The following is an 18,963-nucleotide window of genomic DNA, read 5'->3' on the forward strand; positions in this document are numbered from 1 at the left end:
CAGAAAGATTCATCATGGAACACCTTCTTCCATATAGCTGTTTCTTTGACCAGCAGCCGCAAAAATGACTGACCACTTTCTCTGAACAGCCAGACCACTTAAAAAAAAAACCCGGACCTAACCAAACTAGAGAAAAGGTGAGCTAGGAGAACTGACCACTCCTCTTTCATTGTACATTTTTTTTTTAACTTAAAAGTTTCTTTATATTGATCAAGCCATACATTTCGGAACCTCTGTCTTGTAAAACACTTTTGAATAAAACCAAGGACAACAACCTTGTTAAAGGAGCAGCAGAATCACACCTCCATCCCAACCCCTCCCCCCCCCGAAACAAAACCATCAATATCCAAGATGACTTCATTTTAAAACCCCTAAATCTTAAATTGTTCATACATTACTATACCCATGTATATTATATTGACAATAATCATGCAAACATGTGTTACTACATTCTGTTTCAGTCTGTTTTACTCCTGCTACTGAATGCCTCCACTTCTCATTCAAGTCTCAACAATGCATTGGCAATCACATTTCCTCGTCCTGCCACTTGCACAATTTTCAGATTGAATGTCTGTACCAACAAGGTCCATCTCAACAGTCTGGAATTTTTCTCCTTCAATTGCTCCACAAATTTCAATGGGTTATCCCAGATTGTCTCAGATACATAAACATTGAAACTAACACCAAGCTCAAAGTCTCCTTCTCAACTGTCAAATATTTCCGTTGATGAATGTTCAGTTTCCTGGAGAAATATCTGATAGATCTTTCTATCTTCTCGTCATCCTCCTGCAAGATCACACCACCAACATCTATGTCACTCGCATCGATAGCCACTGATACATAATTACACTTTGTGTAATTAGGTGTGGCTAATACTGAGGCAGTGATTAACACAGCTTTCAGGCTATCACATGTCTTCTGACAGTCCACTGTCCACTGAAACTTCTTGCCTTTCTTTAGCAATTCAGTGAGTAGAGCAGCCACACTGCTAAAATTTGGTTCAAATTTTCAATAAAATCCACTCAATCCCAAGAATTATAGGATTGCTCTTTTGTAGATGGTATGGGGAACTCTCCAATTACCTTTGTTTTTTGCATTCCGTGGAGCCATTTGTACATGTCCAACAACATGACCTGGGAAGGTGACTTGGGCTTTTGCAAATTCGCTTTTAACCTGGTTTATCACGAAGCTTGCCTCCTGAAGTTGATCAAAAAATTCTGATAAATGTTGCAAATATTCTTTACATGTGTGACTAAAAGTCACCAGGTCATCGATATAAACTACACAATTCAAATCCACTGTATCTAATTTATCTAATCCAGCAATGACCATATTGGTTAGTCTCTGAAATATGGCTGCCGCATTTTTCATACGAAATGGCATGACCTTAAACTGATACAGCCCATTTGGCGTTACGAAAGCCGAAATTGTCTTTGCTCTTTTGGACAAAGGTACCTGCCAGTATCTTCTGAGTAAATCCAGCTTATCAATACAAGTTGCTTGTCCCACCTTTTCAACACAGTCTTCGAAACGTGAAATCAGATATGCATCAGTCTTTGTAACTGCATTGATTTTGTGATAATTCACACATAACCATTGAGTACCAATTGGTTTTGGCTGCATTACTATGGGTGAGCTCCAGTCACTGTAACTCACTTCAATTATGCCATCTTGGTGGATGCATTCAATCTCCTTTTGAACCTGTGCCAACTTTAGAGGGTTATGCCAATAAGAATATTGTTTAATTGGAATGGCAGCTCCTATATCTACATCCTGCGTAATTAGGTTGGTACTTCCCAACTTATTTCCACATATCTCCCCATGCGATAGTAGTAATTCTTTCAGGTAATTTTGATTTTCCTCTGGGAGGTAACTCAATTATTATCCCAATTTTTGACAACTTCCTCATTGTCCAATTTTAATTTGAGGAATGACTAATTCAGAATACTCTGAATTTGGTTCTTCACTGTGTGTTGTAACTAATAACAATGTCCTTTGGCTTTCCTTCCCTGTCAAAATATCTTTTGAGCATATTCACATGACACATTCTTGAGATTTCTTTCTTTTTGGAGTCCTTATGAAATAGTTCACCTCACTCAATCTTCTTTCGACTTGATAAGTTCCACTAAACCCAGCTTTTAAACGTTCTCGTAACACTGGAAATAACACTCACACTTTATCCCCGATACCTAAACTGCGAGTTCTGGATTTCTTGTCTACTTTGTGTTTCATTGTATGCTGTGATACTTTTAAATGTTGTCTAGCTGACTCTCCCAGTCTATTTAATCATTCCCTAAAATTTGACACATTGTCCAAAAATGTGGTCACTGAATTATGACGTACCAACTCTCCTTAAACAATTCGGTTAACTGATTTGGTGCATCTCTGATCACAATAAGTACAAATGGAATTCCTATATCCCAATCATCTGGATAGTCTTGTTTATAAGCCCTCAACATAGTCTTTAAATTCTGATGCCACCTTCCAAGCGGTCCCTGTGATTCTGATTGGTATACAGTGGATTTGAATTGTTTTGTTTCTAAGCTGTTCATAACTTCCTTGAATAATTTTGATATAAAGTTTGACCCTTGAACTGTTCATATCTCTGGGTAGTGCGTATCTAGTGAAAAATTTGAGTAAACTCCTCTACAATACCATAGCTTCTGGAAATCTAGATTCATTCATTATTGTTAATACATTCATTATTGTTAACAAATTTTGATTTCCACATTTTGTTTTAGGGAGGGGTCCTACACAATCAATTAAGACTCTTGTAAAAGGTTCCTCAAATACAAGAGTAAGTATTAAAGGTGCAGGTTTTATTACTGCCTGTGGTTTTCTAGTTACCTAACGTGTATGACATGTCTACCAAACTTCAACTACACCCTTGTGTAGTCCAGGCCAGTAAAAGTGTTTTTGTATTTTAGTTTGAGTTTTTCTTACCCCTAAATGACCCCCGACTGGTAGTTCATGCGCCACCTGCAACGACACCTTTCTATAACCCACTTCATGAACTTCTGCCGATTTCTCATCTGCCTGAATATGTGATGGTCTCCATTTCCTCATTAAGACATTATTTCTAAGATAATACCATTCAGGATGCATTCAGATTCTTTTTCCGTGGATGCCTTTTGATACAATTTGTTTCATTTTTCATGTTTCTGGTGTAATTCAATTAATTTCTCTGAACTAAAGACGTCTGTGTTGTCATCTATCTGCTCCTGGTTTGTCTCAACAATTTGATCAAACAGGGTCTCTACTAATTCCACTTCAGTTTTCTTATCTATACTCTTTGATCTCACCTGTTTCAACTGGTGACTTTGTGTCCTGCAATAGTTAAATTGCCTGAGTTTCAATGGCTTTTCAACCACAGGAGGCAACACTCTGATCTGTGAACCAGCTATATCATTAGGAAGGATAAATTGTATTGCTGGAGCTGAGCGTTTGTCCAGTACTTCTACCAATACTTCTACACTCTTCACTGGACACTCTAACCTCAGTCTGCATTATTGAGCACTCGTGGCTCACCATGAATTTGTGTTACTAGCACCTTTTCTGGCAATAGTCCTTCAGCTGTACATATCTCCTCATCTTTCAACATCAAAGATTGAGGGGATCCTGTGTCTCTTAACATTGTAACCTCTTTATCTGTTGCTCCTGGCTTATGCGAATAAACTTTACCTTTGCAGGTATATGGTTTAAGAAGATCTGGCACTTTCTCCTTAACCAACCTCCAACCAGGTTGTACATTCGGGTGCAGCCTTTTAGCCCCCACTGTGCTTTCCATTACCACTCCAACAAAATTCACTGGCGTATCCTGTTTTCCTGCAACTGGCTTCTCAGTGCTTTCCCTAACCCACCAACACTGTGATTACAGGTGACCTATTTTATTGCAGTGAAAACACCCAAGCTTTATAACTTCTCTTTCCCCTTCAAAGGTTTCCTTTTTACCCTGTAGGAAGTTATCCTTATGTTCTTCACTGAGATCTACCTTTCACTTTCCACATGAGGATTTCTCTTTTCCCCAATTTCTATTCCTCATGGGTTGAAACTGATGTTGGAAGCCAGACTTCAATTTATGGACCAACTAATAATCATCAGCCATTTCAGCTGCTTATCTTGCTGTTTTAACTGTCTGCTCTTCCACATGAGTTCTCACTAATCCAGGAAGTGAATTTTTGAACTTCTCCAAAATAATCATCTAAGAGCAGGATAGCTTTGCTCTCTTTTTAATGCCTTTATCCAATGATCAAAATTACTTTGTTTGATCCTTTCAAACTCAATTTAGGTTTACCATGGTCCCTCCTTAGATTCCTAGAGCATTGTCTATAGGCTTCTGGCACAAGCTCATGTGCACTTAAGATGGCTTTTGCCACCTCATCATAAGTCAACCAAATACCTCCTGTGGTTATGCAAATACCTCACTAGCTCTACCTACAAGTTTTGTTTGGATCAACAAAACCCACATAGTCACTAGCTACTTCATCTGTTTAGCCACTGTCTTGAAGGAGACAAAAAGGCTTCCACATCCTTCTCATCAAATGCATGAATATATTTGAACAGATCCTCACTAGGCCATTGGCTACCAGGGGTTTGCTCACCTTCACTTTCTTCCTCACTAAGCTTACTTTCAGCCTTCATCTCCATCCTTTTAAAATGATTTTCCTGTTTAAATGCCAATTTCTGAAGTTCAAACTCCTTCTTTCTCCTTTTCTGTCTCTCTCTTTTCCTTTTTGTTCTGCTGAAGCAATTCATTCTTTTTCTTTTTCCTCTGCTTTTAATCATAATTCAAACAGTTTCACTTCTGTTGTCCTTTTCTTGTCTTTTGCCTCTAACTCAAGCTGTTGCATTTTCAATTAAATGTTGGCCATCTTTAAAGATTCTGATGGTGTTTCCTGCAAATTTAAATGCTGAGCTATTGCTGTAATTATCTCTTCTCTTCTTATGGAAGAAGGCAGCTCCATCTTCAGATTGTCTGCTAATTCCAGCAGTTTGGCCTTAATCATCTCTTTCAACACTACCAAAGTCTCTTCTTCCACCCCCAGAAAACTCTTGTGACTGAAAGAGCCACAACTACACACAAGGAGACAGAGTATTGCCTAAGGTAACTAACCAGACAGCCTCTCATGACAAGAAGATGCACTTCAATCTGGCAAGAAGGCCTTAAGCACGTATGTTTCATGCAGACATGTGTCTCAAAGGGCTGGCCAACCAGGCATCCAGGCCAATGGGCTCCACTGCCAAATAGGCTCCATTCACCCTAGTTAGCTGTGGAAACTGAGACTGCATTAAGACATGGTGAAAGAGAGGGAAAGAAGAAGAAGAAAACTTCTTGAAGATACTTTGGTGGCATGAGTGACAATGCACTGTACATTATCTAGCACCTTTTTATAAATTACACTGCTTTGACCTTTCATCCGGTTGTTTGTCTGTCTTTGTAACCCAGAATGTAACTGTTGCAACATGAGGCACACATTCATGACCACACAAGATGTACCATGGATCAATATCTGAGGTGAGAACCTGCTGCATCATGTGGAGCAAGAGAAGCAAGATACATCGATGTCAATGAGTCCTGCTGACACCATTGGCCTTCACCCTATAGCACCCCTACTCTTTCCTGGTCTTTTCTGTGTCCAAAACTGTTGTTGTGAAGGAGTTGGTCAGAGATGTCTGTGGCAGGGAGTTGTGCAGCAAACAAGGAGGGTGGGGAGCAATGCATTAGAAAGATCAGGGATGAGCGATCCCTCATGTTGGTGCCTCATGCAATGCATGGATGTGTGTGTAATGTTCTTTCCTTTTATATGCACACATTGGTAGGTCTTGCAGCCTCCCCTTTTCACTGACCAAGGCATTTACCCTGCCCACCCTGACTGTGCTCTTCCCTATTTTTGTCCTCATTGAGAACTACCAATTTCCAGCATGAAGAAAGGCCACACTGGCTTCCAGTTTCTGCCTCTGATAGCCCTTCCCAGGGAACATCACAGGCTTTGTATCTCCCCAGGTCCCCACCCATTCATCTACATGAGCCTGCACCACCCCCTTGCAATAATGACGCCATGCATGCCTTACCATATTTGCCTTGCAGCTCCTGTTTTCTACCCCCACCCATTGTCACCCCCTTCACCCAGCCTACAGTCCTAGTCCTGAAGAATAACTTGGCGAGTCTCTTTCCCTTGGCAGTGGCCTTCTTGCAACTGCCCACGCCCGCCTCACCCTTCTTAGTTTCTGTAAATAGTCAACATGGACCGACTTTGGACCACCCTCCTTAGCGACATAACTGAAAAGCCCTGGACTGGCTGTAATGACCCCAGGATTTCAGGATTGACCCCACTCTGGACGGCAGAGGCATAGCCCCCCATCCGCCCACCCCCCCCCCCCAACTGAAAACATCCTGATCAGACATCTGACCATGGCCAACTTATGAGATTGACGTAGCACATTACAGTACATCAAATTGTTTTGATTCTTGACTGAAATGGTGACTTCTAAGTTGCCAAGTTGTATGACTTGTGTGCTGCTAGGCACTTATTGTGTGAGCACGAAAAGTGCAAGTGAGCAGCCCTGAGATGCAGCTTGGTCCATCCTGTGAACTAAGTCCCTGTCCATTTGTATAAACTTTACCTGTTTCAGCCTTCCAGTACTAGTCCACCCTGCAATCTAAGTCTGTGCTTCATGACCAACCTGCACATGTATTGGACAACTACATAATAGTCACAAAGGATCGCAAATGCCAGATGCCAGTGTCCGTGGAAGAGGGGTGCGAGCAGCTGCTGACTTTGAGTTCCTTGTGATGCTGTTTAATCCCTATAGATTATGGAAGAACTTTGGAATAGCAGTGAGGTAAAGTTTCTAGGTATCCACTCAAGTTTCCCTTGTTAATGAACTTGTTCAATCCATTTTGTAAGATGGAAAGCTGAATATTAATGAGATGAGTTGGTCTGGTAACATTTTTAACAAATAATAATTTAACAGGCAACAGACTTCTGCCTAGTAAGAAACTCATCACGCTGCTGGTCAAAAACATAAAAGATGGAGCAAGATGCTCCCACGTTGAGATAGGCCTTGCCAGACATCTCACTTGATTCGGCCATAAATCTCACCATAACCCATCTTGCTCAAACCCCTATATAATACTGCTCATTGTATCTGAATAATCAGTAATACTGAGCAATAAATTTATAAACTTCTGAAATGTATCAGAGGTTTGCTTATCTGTCCGGTCTTAATTATGATGATCTTGGTGGGAGCCTGTTGTATGTTTTCTAAAGGCTAGACATGCATACTGTGTTTGTGTTGTATCTTAGATCATGTTCAATTCACAATAAGGATAATCAGTGTTCCTGGTTGTGGTATTGTTTTGATTTGGCATCTGTCTCCTTGTGCTGTAATGTCAGTTGGGTTTGTACTTTATACGATCTTTATTCTGGACATATGCTGACAATTTCTGTAGGATTCCATGTGTGGTCATTTAAACGTTGAACTTGAACATTTTATCCATTGTTCATGTTGGTAATTTGTTGCCAACTTGAAGGCTGTGATTAACTTTCACTGTATTTCAACAAATGTACTTTGTAGTCTTGAAGTATTGACAAATGATGACTGGGAGGTCTGCTTGCACTAGTCTGTTGAATAGTAATTCTGCAATGGTTCCATAGAACAATTAAACATGCAAGTTTGGAATGGGAATACTTGTTCAGTTCCAACTGTGCTATACAGAGTGTCGGTTGATGATCTGCGTTACATAGTGAGGTGGCCTTTTCTATTATAAGCATGGAATTCCCAATTCTGCTCCTTGATAGTCTGTTGTCTTTGTCACTGTGCACTAACATTATCCTTTGATGTTGATGGTGCTGAATGACTTCTAATTTTTTTATATTAATAATCTGGTTATCCTTATTATCTGATCATATGTCTTGACTAGTCATGATATGATTCTTGTTTTAGTATGGGCAATTGGTTGTATAGAATCCAGTATCCAAAGGCTTCTCATTATGTCGCATGTTCTTACAAAGCTTCATTGCCAAGTAGCAACCCAAAAGCTTGCATGCAAGTTGAGCACAAGTTGGCCCCCTTAGGATATCGTGTGCACTCAAAACAAAATTAAGAACCCTTGCACGTAAAGAAAATAATCTGAGCTACAAAACAAAATTTAGTACATTGTAACTGTTGGAATTTAGAAGAATAATGGGTTGTTTGAGTTAAGTTTTCAAGATATTGAGAAGGACATATAAGGTAAATGAAGAAAAATTAATTCTGTTCGGTTGGAGAATGAAGACCTTGGAGATATGGTGTAAAAATTAGAAGCAGCTCTCACAGGAGTGAAAGTTGAAAATAATGCTACACGCAAAGTTTAGAAATGTGGAACTGTTCTGGAAATAGTAATTGGTGCAAACTAACATTAATTTTAAATCTGCGATTTATATATTGTTTTATGTATTCATGGGACGTAGGCATCACTGGCCAGGATTTATTGCTCATCCCAGTTGCTGTTGAGAAGGTGGTGTGCTGCCTTCAGTCCATGTGTTGTAAGTAAACCCACAGTGCTTCTAGGGACAGAATTCCAGCATTTTGACCCAATGACACTGAAGGAACAGTGATATATATCCACGTCAGGATGGTGAGTGGCTTGGAGAGGTCCTTGCAAGTGTTGGTGTTCCCATATATCTGCTATCTTTACTCTTCCACACTGTAGTGGTCATGACTTTGGAAGTTGCTGGCTAAGCTGAGCTGCACTCACCCAGGCAAATGAGGAGTATTCCATTACACTTTTGATTTCTGCCGTGTAGATGGAGAACAGGTTCAGGGGAGTCAGATAGTGACTTATTAAAAGAGGGGGAGGTGTGGCATTGCTTGTCAAGGATAGTATTACAGCGGTGGAAAGGACAATGGAGGAAGACTTGCCATCTGAGGTAGTTTGGGCTGAGGTTAGAAATAGGAAAGGTGAGGTCACCCTGTTAGGAGTTTTCTACAGGCCTCCTAATAGTCTGAGAGACGTAGAGGAAAGTATTGCAAGGATGATTCAGGAGAAGAGTGAAAGTAGTGGGGTGGTTGTTATGGGGGACTTTAACTTCCCAGATATTGATTGGGAAAGCTATAGCTCGAGTTCGTTAGATGGGTTGGTGTTTGTCCAATGTGTGCAGGAGGGTTTCCTGACACAATATGTTGACAGGCCAACAAGAGGTGAGGCCATACTGGATTTGGTTCTAGGTAATGAACCAGGCCAGGTGTTAGACTTGGAGGTAGGTGAGCACTTCGGGGACAGTGACCACAACTCGGTGACTTTTACTCTAGTGATAGAGAGGGATAAGTGTGCGCTGCAGTGCAGGAGTTATAGCTGGGGGCAGGGAAATTATGCAGTGAGGCATGACTTAGGATGTGTGGATTGGAAAAATAGACTTCAAGGGAAGGACACAAATGATATGTGGAGCTTGTTCAAGGAGCAGCTATTGGGTGTCCTTGCTAAGTATGTACCAGTCAGGCAGGGAGAAAAGGGTCTTGTGACGGAGCTGTGGTTTAATAAGGAATTGGAATCCCTTGTAAAAGGGAAGAGGGCGGCTTATGTAAAGATGAGGCGTGAAGGTTCAGTTGGGGCGATTGAGAGTTATAAGGTAGCCAGGAAGGATCTAAAGAGAGAGCTAAGAGCAGCGAGAAGGGGACATGAAAAGTCCTTGGTTGGTAGGATTAGGGAAAACCCTAAGGCTTTCTATAGGTATGTCAGGAATAAAAGGATGACTAGGGTAGGTATCGGTCCAGTCAAAGATAGTAGTGGGAAGTTGTGCGTGGAGGCGGAGGAGATTGGAGAGACACTAAATCAATACTTTTCATCAGTATTCACTCAGGAACGGGACATTGTTGCTGATGTGAATATTGAGTCACAAGTGATTAGAATGAATGGCATTGAGGTATGTAGGGAAGAGGTCCGGGTAATACTGGAAAGGGTGAAAATAGATAAGTCCCCTGGGCCTGATGGCATTTATCCTAGGATCCTCTGGGAAGCTAGGGAGGAGATAGCGGAGCCATTGGCCTTGATTTTTATGTCGTCGTTGTCTACAGGAATAGTGCCAGAAGATTGGAGGATAGCGAATGTGGTCCCCTTGTTCAAGAAGGGGAGTAGGGATAACCCTAGTAACTATAGGCCGGTGAGTCTCACTTCTGTTGTGGGCAAAGTCTTAGAGAGAATTGTAAGGGATAGGATTTATGAACATCTGGATAAGAATAATGTGATCAAGGATAGTCAGCATGGTTTTGTGAAGGGCAGGTAGTGCCTCACAAACCTTATTGAGTTCTTTGCGAAGGTGACCAAGGAAGTGGACGAGGGTAAAGCAGTAGATGTGGTGCATATGGATTTTAGCAAGGCATTTGATAAGGTACCCCATGGTAGGCTACTGCAAAAATTACGGAGGTATGGCATTGAGGGTACCTTAGAGGTTTGGATTAGGAATTGGCTGGCTGGAAGGGGACAGAGGGTAGTAGTTGATGGTAAAGGTTCATCTTGGAGTGCAGTTACTAGCGGTGTTCCACAAGGATCTGTTTTGGGACCATTGCTGTTTGTCATTTTTATAAATGACCTGGAGGAGGGGCTTGAAGGCTGGGTGAGCAAGTTTGCAGATGATACGAAAGTCGGTGGAGTGGTGGACAGCGAAGAAGGATGTGGCAGGTTACAGCGGGATATAGATAAGTTGCAGAGCTGGGCAGAAAGGTGGCAAACGGAGTTCAATGTAGCTAAGTGTGAAGTCATTCACTTTAGTAGGAGTAACAAGAAGATGGATTATTGGGCTAATGGTAGGCTACTTGGTAGTGTGGATGAACAGAGGGATCTTGGTGTCCATGTACACAGATCTCTAAAAGTTGCCACCCAGGTAAATAGTGCTGTGAAGAAGGCATATAGCGTATTGGGCTTTATTGGTAGAGGAATTGAGTTCCGGAGTCCTGAGGTCATGTTGCAGTTGTATAAGACTCTGGTGCGGCCTTATCTGGAGTATTGTGTGCAGTTTTGGTCGCCATACTATAGGAAGGATGTGGAGGCACTGGAACGGGTGCAGAGGAGGTTTACCAGGATGTTGCCTGGCATGGTAGGAAGATCGTATGAGGAAAGGCTGAGACACTTGGGGCTATTCTCATTGGAGAAAAGAAGGTTTAGGGGAGATTTGATAGAGGTGTACAAGATGATTAGGGGTATAGATAGGGTTGACAGTGAGAACCTTTTTCCGCGTATGGAGTCAGCTGTTACTAGGGGACACAGCTTTAAATTAAGGGGGGGTCGGTATAGGACAGATGTTAAGGGTAGATTCTTTACTCAGCGGGTTGAGAGTTCATGGAATGCCCTGCCAGTATCAGTGGTGGACTCTCCCTCTTTATGGTCATTCAAGCGGGCATTGGATAAGCATATGGAGGTTATTGGGTTAGTGTAGGTTAGGTAGGCTTCGGTCGGCGCAACATCGAGGGCCGAAGGGCCTGTACTGCGCTGGATTTTTCTATGTTCTATGATATTACAATATTTCTAGCCTCTGAACGGCTCTTGTAGTCACTGATAATCCTTCCACTAATGGCGCTGGACCTAATATCTACAACATCCTGCGGCTGGACCCAATACCCACGCCTCCTTGCTACAATACCCAACTTCCGCCCTGTACCCCACTACCACTACCACCTGGTTGGGACCAATACCCTTCGTGGACCCAAGAAAGCCCATCCCTAGTAGACGCAATATCCCCCACCAACCCTGACTTACCCTTATTTCTCCATTGCTTGCCTGGTTCAGTTCACACATGCCTGGTACCCTGCCGTCCTGGTACACTAACTTGACACTAACCTTATGTACTTACCTTTCATACAAGCAGTCCAAATGGCTGTCTGTGATGCTAGATATTTAAGTGCTATTGTGGCAAAGGTGGCGTGGTTTGACTTCTCCTGACTATCCTTCACTCTTGGGGCCCATCAGATGTAAGGTACACTCTGCATTTCTGGAAGTGCCCTGATAAGAATCTTCTGGCATAATGCAGAGTTATTTCTTAATGTATAAATGCAGACTGTGATTAGCACTCCTCAGAAAATCTGGTTCAGAATTAATTGAGTCTTGGTGTATTTAGTCCTGACATCTCCACAGTTGTTTATTCCCTCTCGGTAATAACCATAAGTGGACTGGATCATGCTGTGGAGTTTCCAACATGAAAGCATTTTCAGCAATTTAGGTCCTCTGCCACCCACTTTCTTAGTTAAAATTCTACACAGAGTGCAGTAAAATGTTTACAAGTTCTGAAAACCTCTCTAGTTCAACAATTCTGACTAACCAAATCACACGAATGTGATTGTGCATTCAATTTCTCAATCAATTAATTGCAGGACATTTGTGTTGAGCTACTAGAATATTGTTCAATATGGAACATTATGATTTACGGCTGAAGTGAATAAATAATTAATTAAAAAGTACGCTTGGAAATCAGCTTAATTGCATAAATTATCCTTTATATTTTAGACTGACATGAGACAATTCAATTTCTACCTGTATTTTCAGTTTTTCAAAGTATTGAAGGGAGATTTACAAAGTGTAGAAGTGTAGTGCTAAAATATGCACCAGCAGGATGTTGGGACAGATACAAATCTGACTGAGAAGGAAGTTTTAAGGAAGTGGGCATAATTTCTCTGGCAAAATAAAAGTTTCCTGTTCGATCTGGTTCCAAAGTTACATTGGCTTGTAACATACATGGCTTATTTCCAACAGCTTCCTGTTGAAAATAGAATACTTTGTTTAGTGTACTAAACAGATTTCAATTCATATGCAAATTTGGTTAATCTAACTTTAATTTCTACAGTAAAACCAGGAGAATGCCACATGTTCCTGGCTCTGATTTATGTTCAATATCTTCTCCAGTTTAATGTGATTGAAGAAAGCATGTATCATAACTTCATGCTCAAACCTTGAGGCACAAGCATCATATCAATCATAATTGCAATTCTCTATACAGGTGTACACTGATTCTTTTCATATCTGCCACTGCCAACTGAAGAAAGCTCATATTTATAATTCCTTTGGTAATAATGGTTGTGAGTGGAAAGATATTCTACCTATTCTTTGATTATATTTTGGCATCTTTATAATTGAGTGAGGAGGGTTCATCTTTCTCAATCGTTGCTGGGAGTGTGATGCTGGAAAAGCACAGCAGGTCAGGCAGCATCCGAGAAGCAGGAGAATCAATGTTTTGGGCATAAGCCCTTCCTGAGAAATCCTGATGAAGGGCTTATGTCCAAAACGTCGATTCTCCTGCTCCTCGGATGCTGCCTGACCTGCTGTCCTTTTCCCACACTACACTCTCGACTCTGATCTCCAGCATCTGCAGTCCTCACTTTCTTCTTATCCATCTCAATACCTTGCTTCTGTGTTTTTGTCTTGTATTTTTCTCACACTTTTGTTTCCTGTCACTACTAATGTCCTCTAAAATTTCTGTGTCTCATTTCTCATTTACTTCTGTATTGTTCTCTACCATTTTTTTACTTAAATTCACAGATTCATAGAGATTTACAGCATGGAAACAGACCCTTCGGTCCAACCTGTCCATGCCGATCAGATATCCCAACACGATCTAGTCCCACCAGCCAGCACCTGGCCCATATCCCTCCAAACCTTTCCTATTCATATATCCATCCAGATGCCTTTTAAATGTTGCAATTGTACAAGCTTCCACCACTTCCTCTGGTAGCTCATTCCATACATATACCATCTCTGAGTGAAAAAGCTGCCCCTTAGGTGTCTTTTATATCTTTCTTCTCTCACCCTAAACCTATGCCCTCTAGTTCTGGACTTCCCCACCCCAGGGAAAATACTTTGTCTATTTATCCTACCCATGCCCCTCATGATTTTATAAACCTCTATAAGGTCACCCCTCAGCCTCCGACGCTCCAGGGAAAACAGTGCTAGCCTATTCAACCTCTCCCTACAGCTCAAATCCTCCAACCCTGGCAACATCCTTGTAAATCTTTTCTGAACCCTTTCAAGTTCACAACATTTTTCCGATAGGAATGAGACCAGAATTGCACGCAATAATCCAACAGTGGCCTAACCAATGTCCTGTGCAACTGCAACATGACCTCCCAACTCCTGTACTCAATATTCTGACCAATAAAGGAAAGCATACCAAACACCTTCTTCACTATCCTATCTACCTGCGACTCCACTTTCAAGGAGCTATGAACCTGCACTCCAAGATCTCTTTGTTCAGCAACACTCCCGAGGACCTTATCATTAATTGTATAAGTCCTGCTAAGATTTGCTTTCCCAAAATGCAGCACTTCACCTTTATCTAAATTAAACTCCATCTGCCACTTCTCAGCCCATTGGCCCATCTGATCAAGACCCCTTTGTAATCTGAGGTAACCTCCTTCACTGTCCACTACACCTCCAATTTTGGTGTCATCAGCAAACTTACTAACTATACCTCTTATGCTCACCTCCAAATCATTTATGTAAAGTAAAGGACCCAGCACTGATCCTTGTGGCATTCCACTGGTCACAGGCCTCCAGTCTGAAAACAACCCTCCACCACCATCCTCTGTCTTCTGCCTTGAGCCAGTTCTGCATTCATATGGCGAGTTCTCCCTGTATTCCATGAGCTCTAATCTTGCTAACCAGTCTCCCATGGGGAACCTTCTCGAAAGCCTTACTGAAGTCCATACAGATCACATCAATCCCTCTACCCTCATCAATCCTCTTTGTTACTTCTTTAAAAACGTCAATCAAGTTTGTGAGAATTTTGGGTAAATAGATGATACTGTACAGGAGAATGAGACAACTATAGAAGTGAACATAGCCTGTACCATAAATGGAATGAATGCACAAATGAAGAAAGTCAACAATCGCATGACACCAGGTTATAGTCCAACAGGTTTATTTCAAACTGCAAACTTTCAGAGCCTCCGCTCCTTCCTCCGGCAGCTAGTGAGAGAGAATACATTGGACAGAATTTATAGGAAAAGACCAAAGGGTCATACAACTTATGCAAATACAAAAACAAGAAAGTAACAGACTGCTGAGAAATGTAACCTAATTTCTTTATTACAGATTGAAGTACAAACGAGGGTGATTTTTAAAGAAGGGCAGATCGCAAAATAAGAATTTTTTTTAAAAAATAATAAATTTAACAATTACATTGGTTGAAAGAAATTGAAATATTCCAAATTGTAACAAGTATAGCATCTGAATGATGTAATTTATATAAATGACGAAAAGAATCCTTACTGTTTGTGAGTACATGGTATCACATTGGCCATACATTCCACTTGTCTTTAGTTTCCTTTGATTTCACTGGAAAGGGAAACCTGGCTGTGTATGATGAGCAGTTGATCCATTGTTGTCTGTTCTGCAGCCTTGCTGAATGTGAAATTCATATCCAGCATCACTCAACGGACATACAATAAATGATATGAAAGTCCAGACTACACAACACACACTGGCTTTGGCTTGAATAATTTATCTAAGGTTTGAAAAATATGCTAATAATCCAATCATCCGTGATTTTATTAAATAGTGAAGCAGGCCTGAAGTGCCAAATGCTTACTCATGCTCCTAAAAACTATGTTTCTATCTTTAATGTCAAACTGAGTTGAGTCTTGGCCAATTGGTTTGCCAAATGCCTAGCTTATCTTTGCCTACTACCAATTGATGTTCTGTTCTGATGTATTCCCTGCAAGGTTAATGTGAATCAGAATAACTTTTGTTGATGTCTTTGACCTCATGATGGAGTGATGGAGTGAAAATCACACATAAATTTCTATGTCTTGCAAAATTAATTTCTCATTTACTCAAAATATTATTTTCTGAAAGAATATTAGGGAAAATTTTGATGTTTGGTGATATTGATTCAAATCCATAGATCTTTCTGGAAGTTGAGTGGCTTAATCAGTATCATGCACTTTACATTTTCTCACTCAAAACCAATGCGATCCCATTGTATGGCAAAGACATCCATGCCACTATTGTAGCCATTATAATTATTAGTTTTATTCTATTTAGTTTCAAAATGAAAAGGCCTAAAGTAAAGGATACACATTTTTAAATATAATTTGGTATGAAAGAACTATAGCTTTTCCTCTTCTGTTTTAGATTATATTATGATGAAGGTAATATAATCTTCATATTGTCTTCTAATTTGCAGAATCTGTTAAGAGATACAGGTCACTTTTAATTTGCTGTGAGTTATTTTACCAGTGATCAATATTTCATGCAACATAGCAAAATTGTTATCTCCTAGATTCCAGGAATGTCTTAAAAAGCATTTTAGCAGCCACAGCTTCAGAAATCATTAGGTGAGGCATGTCTTGTTACTGAATGACAAATGCTGTGTAATCAGCTCATGCCAATTTGTATCTATAAAGCTACCTGTTTATATATGCTACATTCACATCATATAAATTGTTTTTAGCACAATTATTGTGTAATGAAAGTATACCATGACAACAATGAGATTTATTACAATGCAAGATCACTTGTTTTACTGGAGATGAAAAATCAAAATTCCATCAGTGTTGTTGATGCATTGCACAATATTCATCTCAACAACAAAGGAAGAGTTTACCTATGCCTTTAATAACCATAGTATGGGTTTATATTTCCTGAACCAGGTAACAGAATTACACTGCATTTGTATGAGTTGCTCTGAAAAATATACATATTGTATAATTGTTTTTTGATGACAATTTTATTGCATCAAAAAAACCTGTTGAATCTTGTACATTGTTATTTAGAAGGAAAATAGTAATTAAAGACGAGCAGAGAAAAACAGACATAAATGTTATAAAATTGAAAGAACTGTGGGTGATGTAAATCAGAAACAAAAACCGAAGTAGCAAGAAAAGCTCAGCAGGTCTAGCTGCATCTGTGAAGAGAAATCAAAGTTAACGTTTCTGGTGTGGTGACCTTTTCTCAGAACTGATGGTAATATATTTGGTTGGTTTCTCTGCAGAAGATAAGGTGGGGGAGGGGGTTAGGAGTAAATGTTAGGTAGGGATAGAGTCCAAACAGAGAGAAGAAAAGCTGGAAAGACAAAGGAGTCCGTAACAATCCGGCTGGGAGGGTGAATAGCTGTTAATGGAGACTGTAAGTGGCTAACAATGGGTAGCATGTAATGGCAGGCTTCGTGATAACAAAGCCTGGTGTGTGTGGTAGGGGACTGGGACACGGTGGAGTTCAGGCCCTAAAATTATTGAATTTGATATTGAATCTAGAGGGTTGCAGGATCCCCAAGCGGAAAATGAGATGTTTTTTCTTCCAGCTTATGCTGAGCTTCGCCGAAACACTGCAGCAAGCCTTAGACAGAGATGTTGGCCAGGGAACCGGGTGGTGTGTTAAAGTAGCAAGCATTGGAAGCTTGGGGTCTTTTTTAAGGGCAGAACGTAGAAGTTCTGTGAAGTGGTCACCCAGTCTATGCTTTGCTTCCTCAATGTAGAGGAGATCACAATGTGAGCAGCAAATACAGTAGACTAGATTGTGAGAAGTGCAAGTAAAGTGCTGCTTCACCTGGAAGGTATGTTTGGGCCCTTGAATACTAAGAAGGGAGGAGGCAAATGGGCAGGTGTTACACCTTCAGCAGTTGCAGGGGAAGGTGCCATGTGGCTGTGGGGTTGGTGTTGGAAATGAAGGAAGAGTGGACCGTGGCATCCCAGAGGGAACAGTCTCTGCAAAAGGCAAACAAGGGAAGAGATAGGTATATGTGTCTGAACATAAACATTAACTGTTCTTGTTTGCCAAAATTCCTCTTGCTTCAGTTTGTAACATTTTTATAAATTTGAGATCGCTGACAGAAATATAAAAAAATCTAATAAAAGACAAGCAGAAAATGATGCAGACACAATAATTTTAGTCAGCATCTAATGAGGAAGATAGGCTGAGATCTTGTCAAAAAAAATTTTTTCAAAAAATATCTATGGGAAGAGTTGATTTCTGGTTAGTTAGTAATGTGAAACAATGAATATTTCTGTGTGCATGCTTGGTGCATATAGATTAAATAGTAATATTTTCATATTTTGTTCCTAGGGCTGTGACTCCCAGATGAGCATGTCTGAGATGTCCTGCAGTGAAAGCACTTCTTCCTGCCAGTCTCTGGCACATGGCTCGACACCAGAAATCCTAGTTGGCCTGCTATATAATGCCACCACTGGCAGACTGTCAGTAGAAGTCATAAAAGGAAGCCACTTCAAAAACTTGGCAGTGAACAGACCACCTAGTGAGTACAAGGCTTGACAAGGATCGAAAAACGATGAATGAGTCTTGTGTAGACTAAAAATATATACATTTAAATCTAAAAGAAACTCATTGTAATACTGTGCGCACTTAGTTGGTCAACAAATGAAGATATTTCATCTCTGTTATTAATTAGAAAGAAATATATAATGTTCTTTGGAAATTGGGTGTTGCTGTAGAGGAATCCTGACTTTTTCATCTACAATAATGCCAATTTAGTAAACCTTAGAAAACATGCACAGGAATAAAGTCCCAACTCCTGCTTCAGTGGTCAGACCTTCTCATTTGTACCCAGAAACAATTTGGATCTATGTATCGATTAAATAATATTTAGCATTCTCATCAATTGCTTTTATTATCTGTAATAATTTTTAAATTATTTCAATTTTTTACCAGCGTCAAAACTGAGTATAAAAAGTTATTGTGAAAGGGAGAAACCACTTCATCATTTATTGAAAATGTCAATTGCAGTATAATATTTTGTTCCACATTCTAACTAATGAGTAGTTGTTTGAGTCATTTTTGAACTTCACCATAGTCATACCCATAAAATATTAAAATAAGTTTCAGATTACAAGTTGAATTATATTTGATTCATATAAATGTGCCTGGCATAGAATGAATTTATTAACTGTCTTGCTTTAAAACTGCCCTCTTTTGCTTTTAAGACTTAAGTTTACAATTTAGACTGATGGGATGAAAATTCTTGCTTTATGCTGCATGTTAGT

General features: G+C 40.2%; 1 protein-coding gene across 2 annotated transcripts in view; it reads left to right on the plus strand.

Annotated features, from left to right (window-relative positions):
• Positions 1-18,963, plus strand: part of syt14a (synaptotagmin XIVa) — a 146,499-nt gene that overhangs the window by 113,169 nt on the left and 14,367 nt on the right. For both annotated transcript variants that reach the window (XM_060830879.1, XM_060830880.1), the window contains exons 5-7: positions 6,132-6,137; positions 17,447-17,454; positions 18,029-18,218. In XM_060830879.1, the coding sequence (XP_060686862.1) occupies positions 6,132-6,137; positions 17,447-17,454; positions 18,029-18,218 (204 nt within the window). The remainder of the gene's footprint in view (positions 1-6,131; positions 6,138-17,446; positions 17,455-18,028; positions 18,219-18,963) is intronic.

Source organism: Hemiscyllium ocellatum, chromosome 10, assembly GCF_020745735.1.
Source record: "Hemiscyllium ocellatum isolate sHemOce1 chromosome 10, sHemOce1.pat.X.cur, whole genome shotgun sequence".
Lineage (NCBI taxonomy): Eukaryota > Metazoa > Chordata > Chondrichthyes > Orectolobiformes > Hemiscylliidae > Hemiscyllium > Hemiscyllium ocellatum.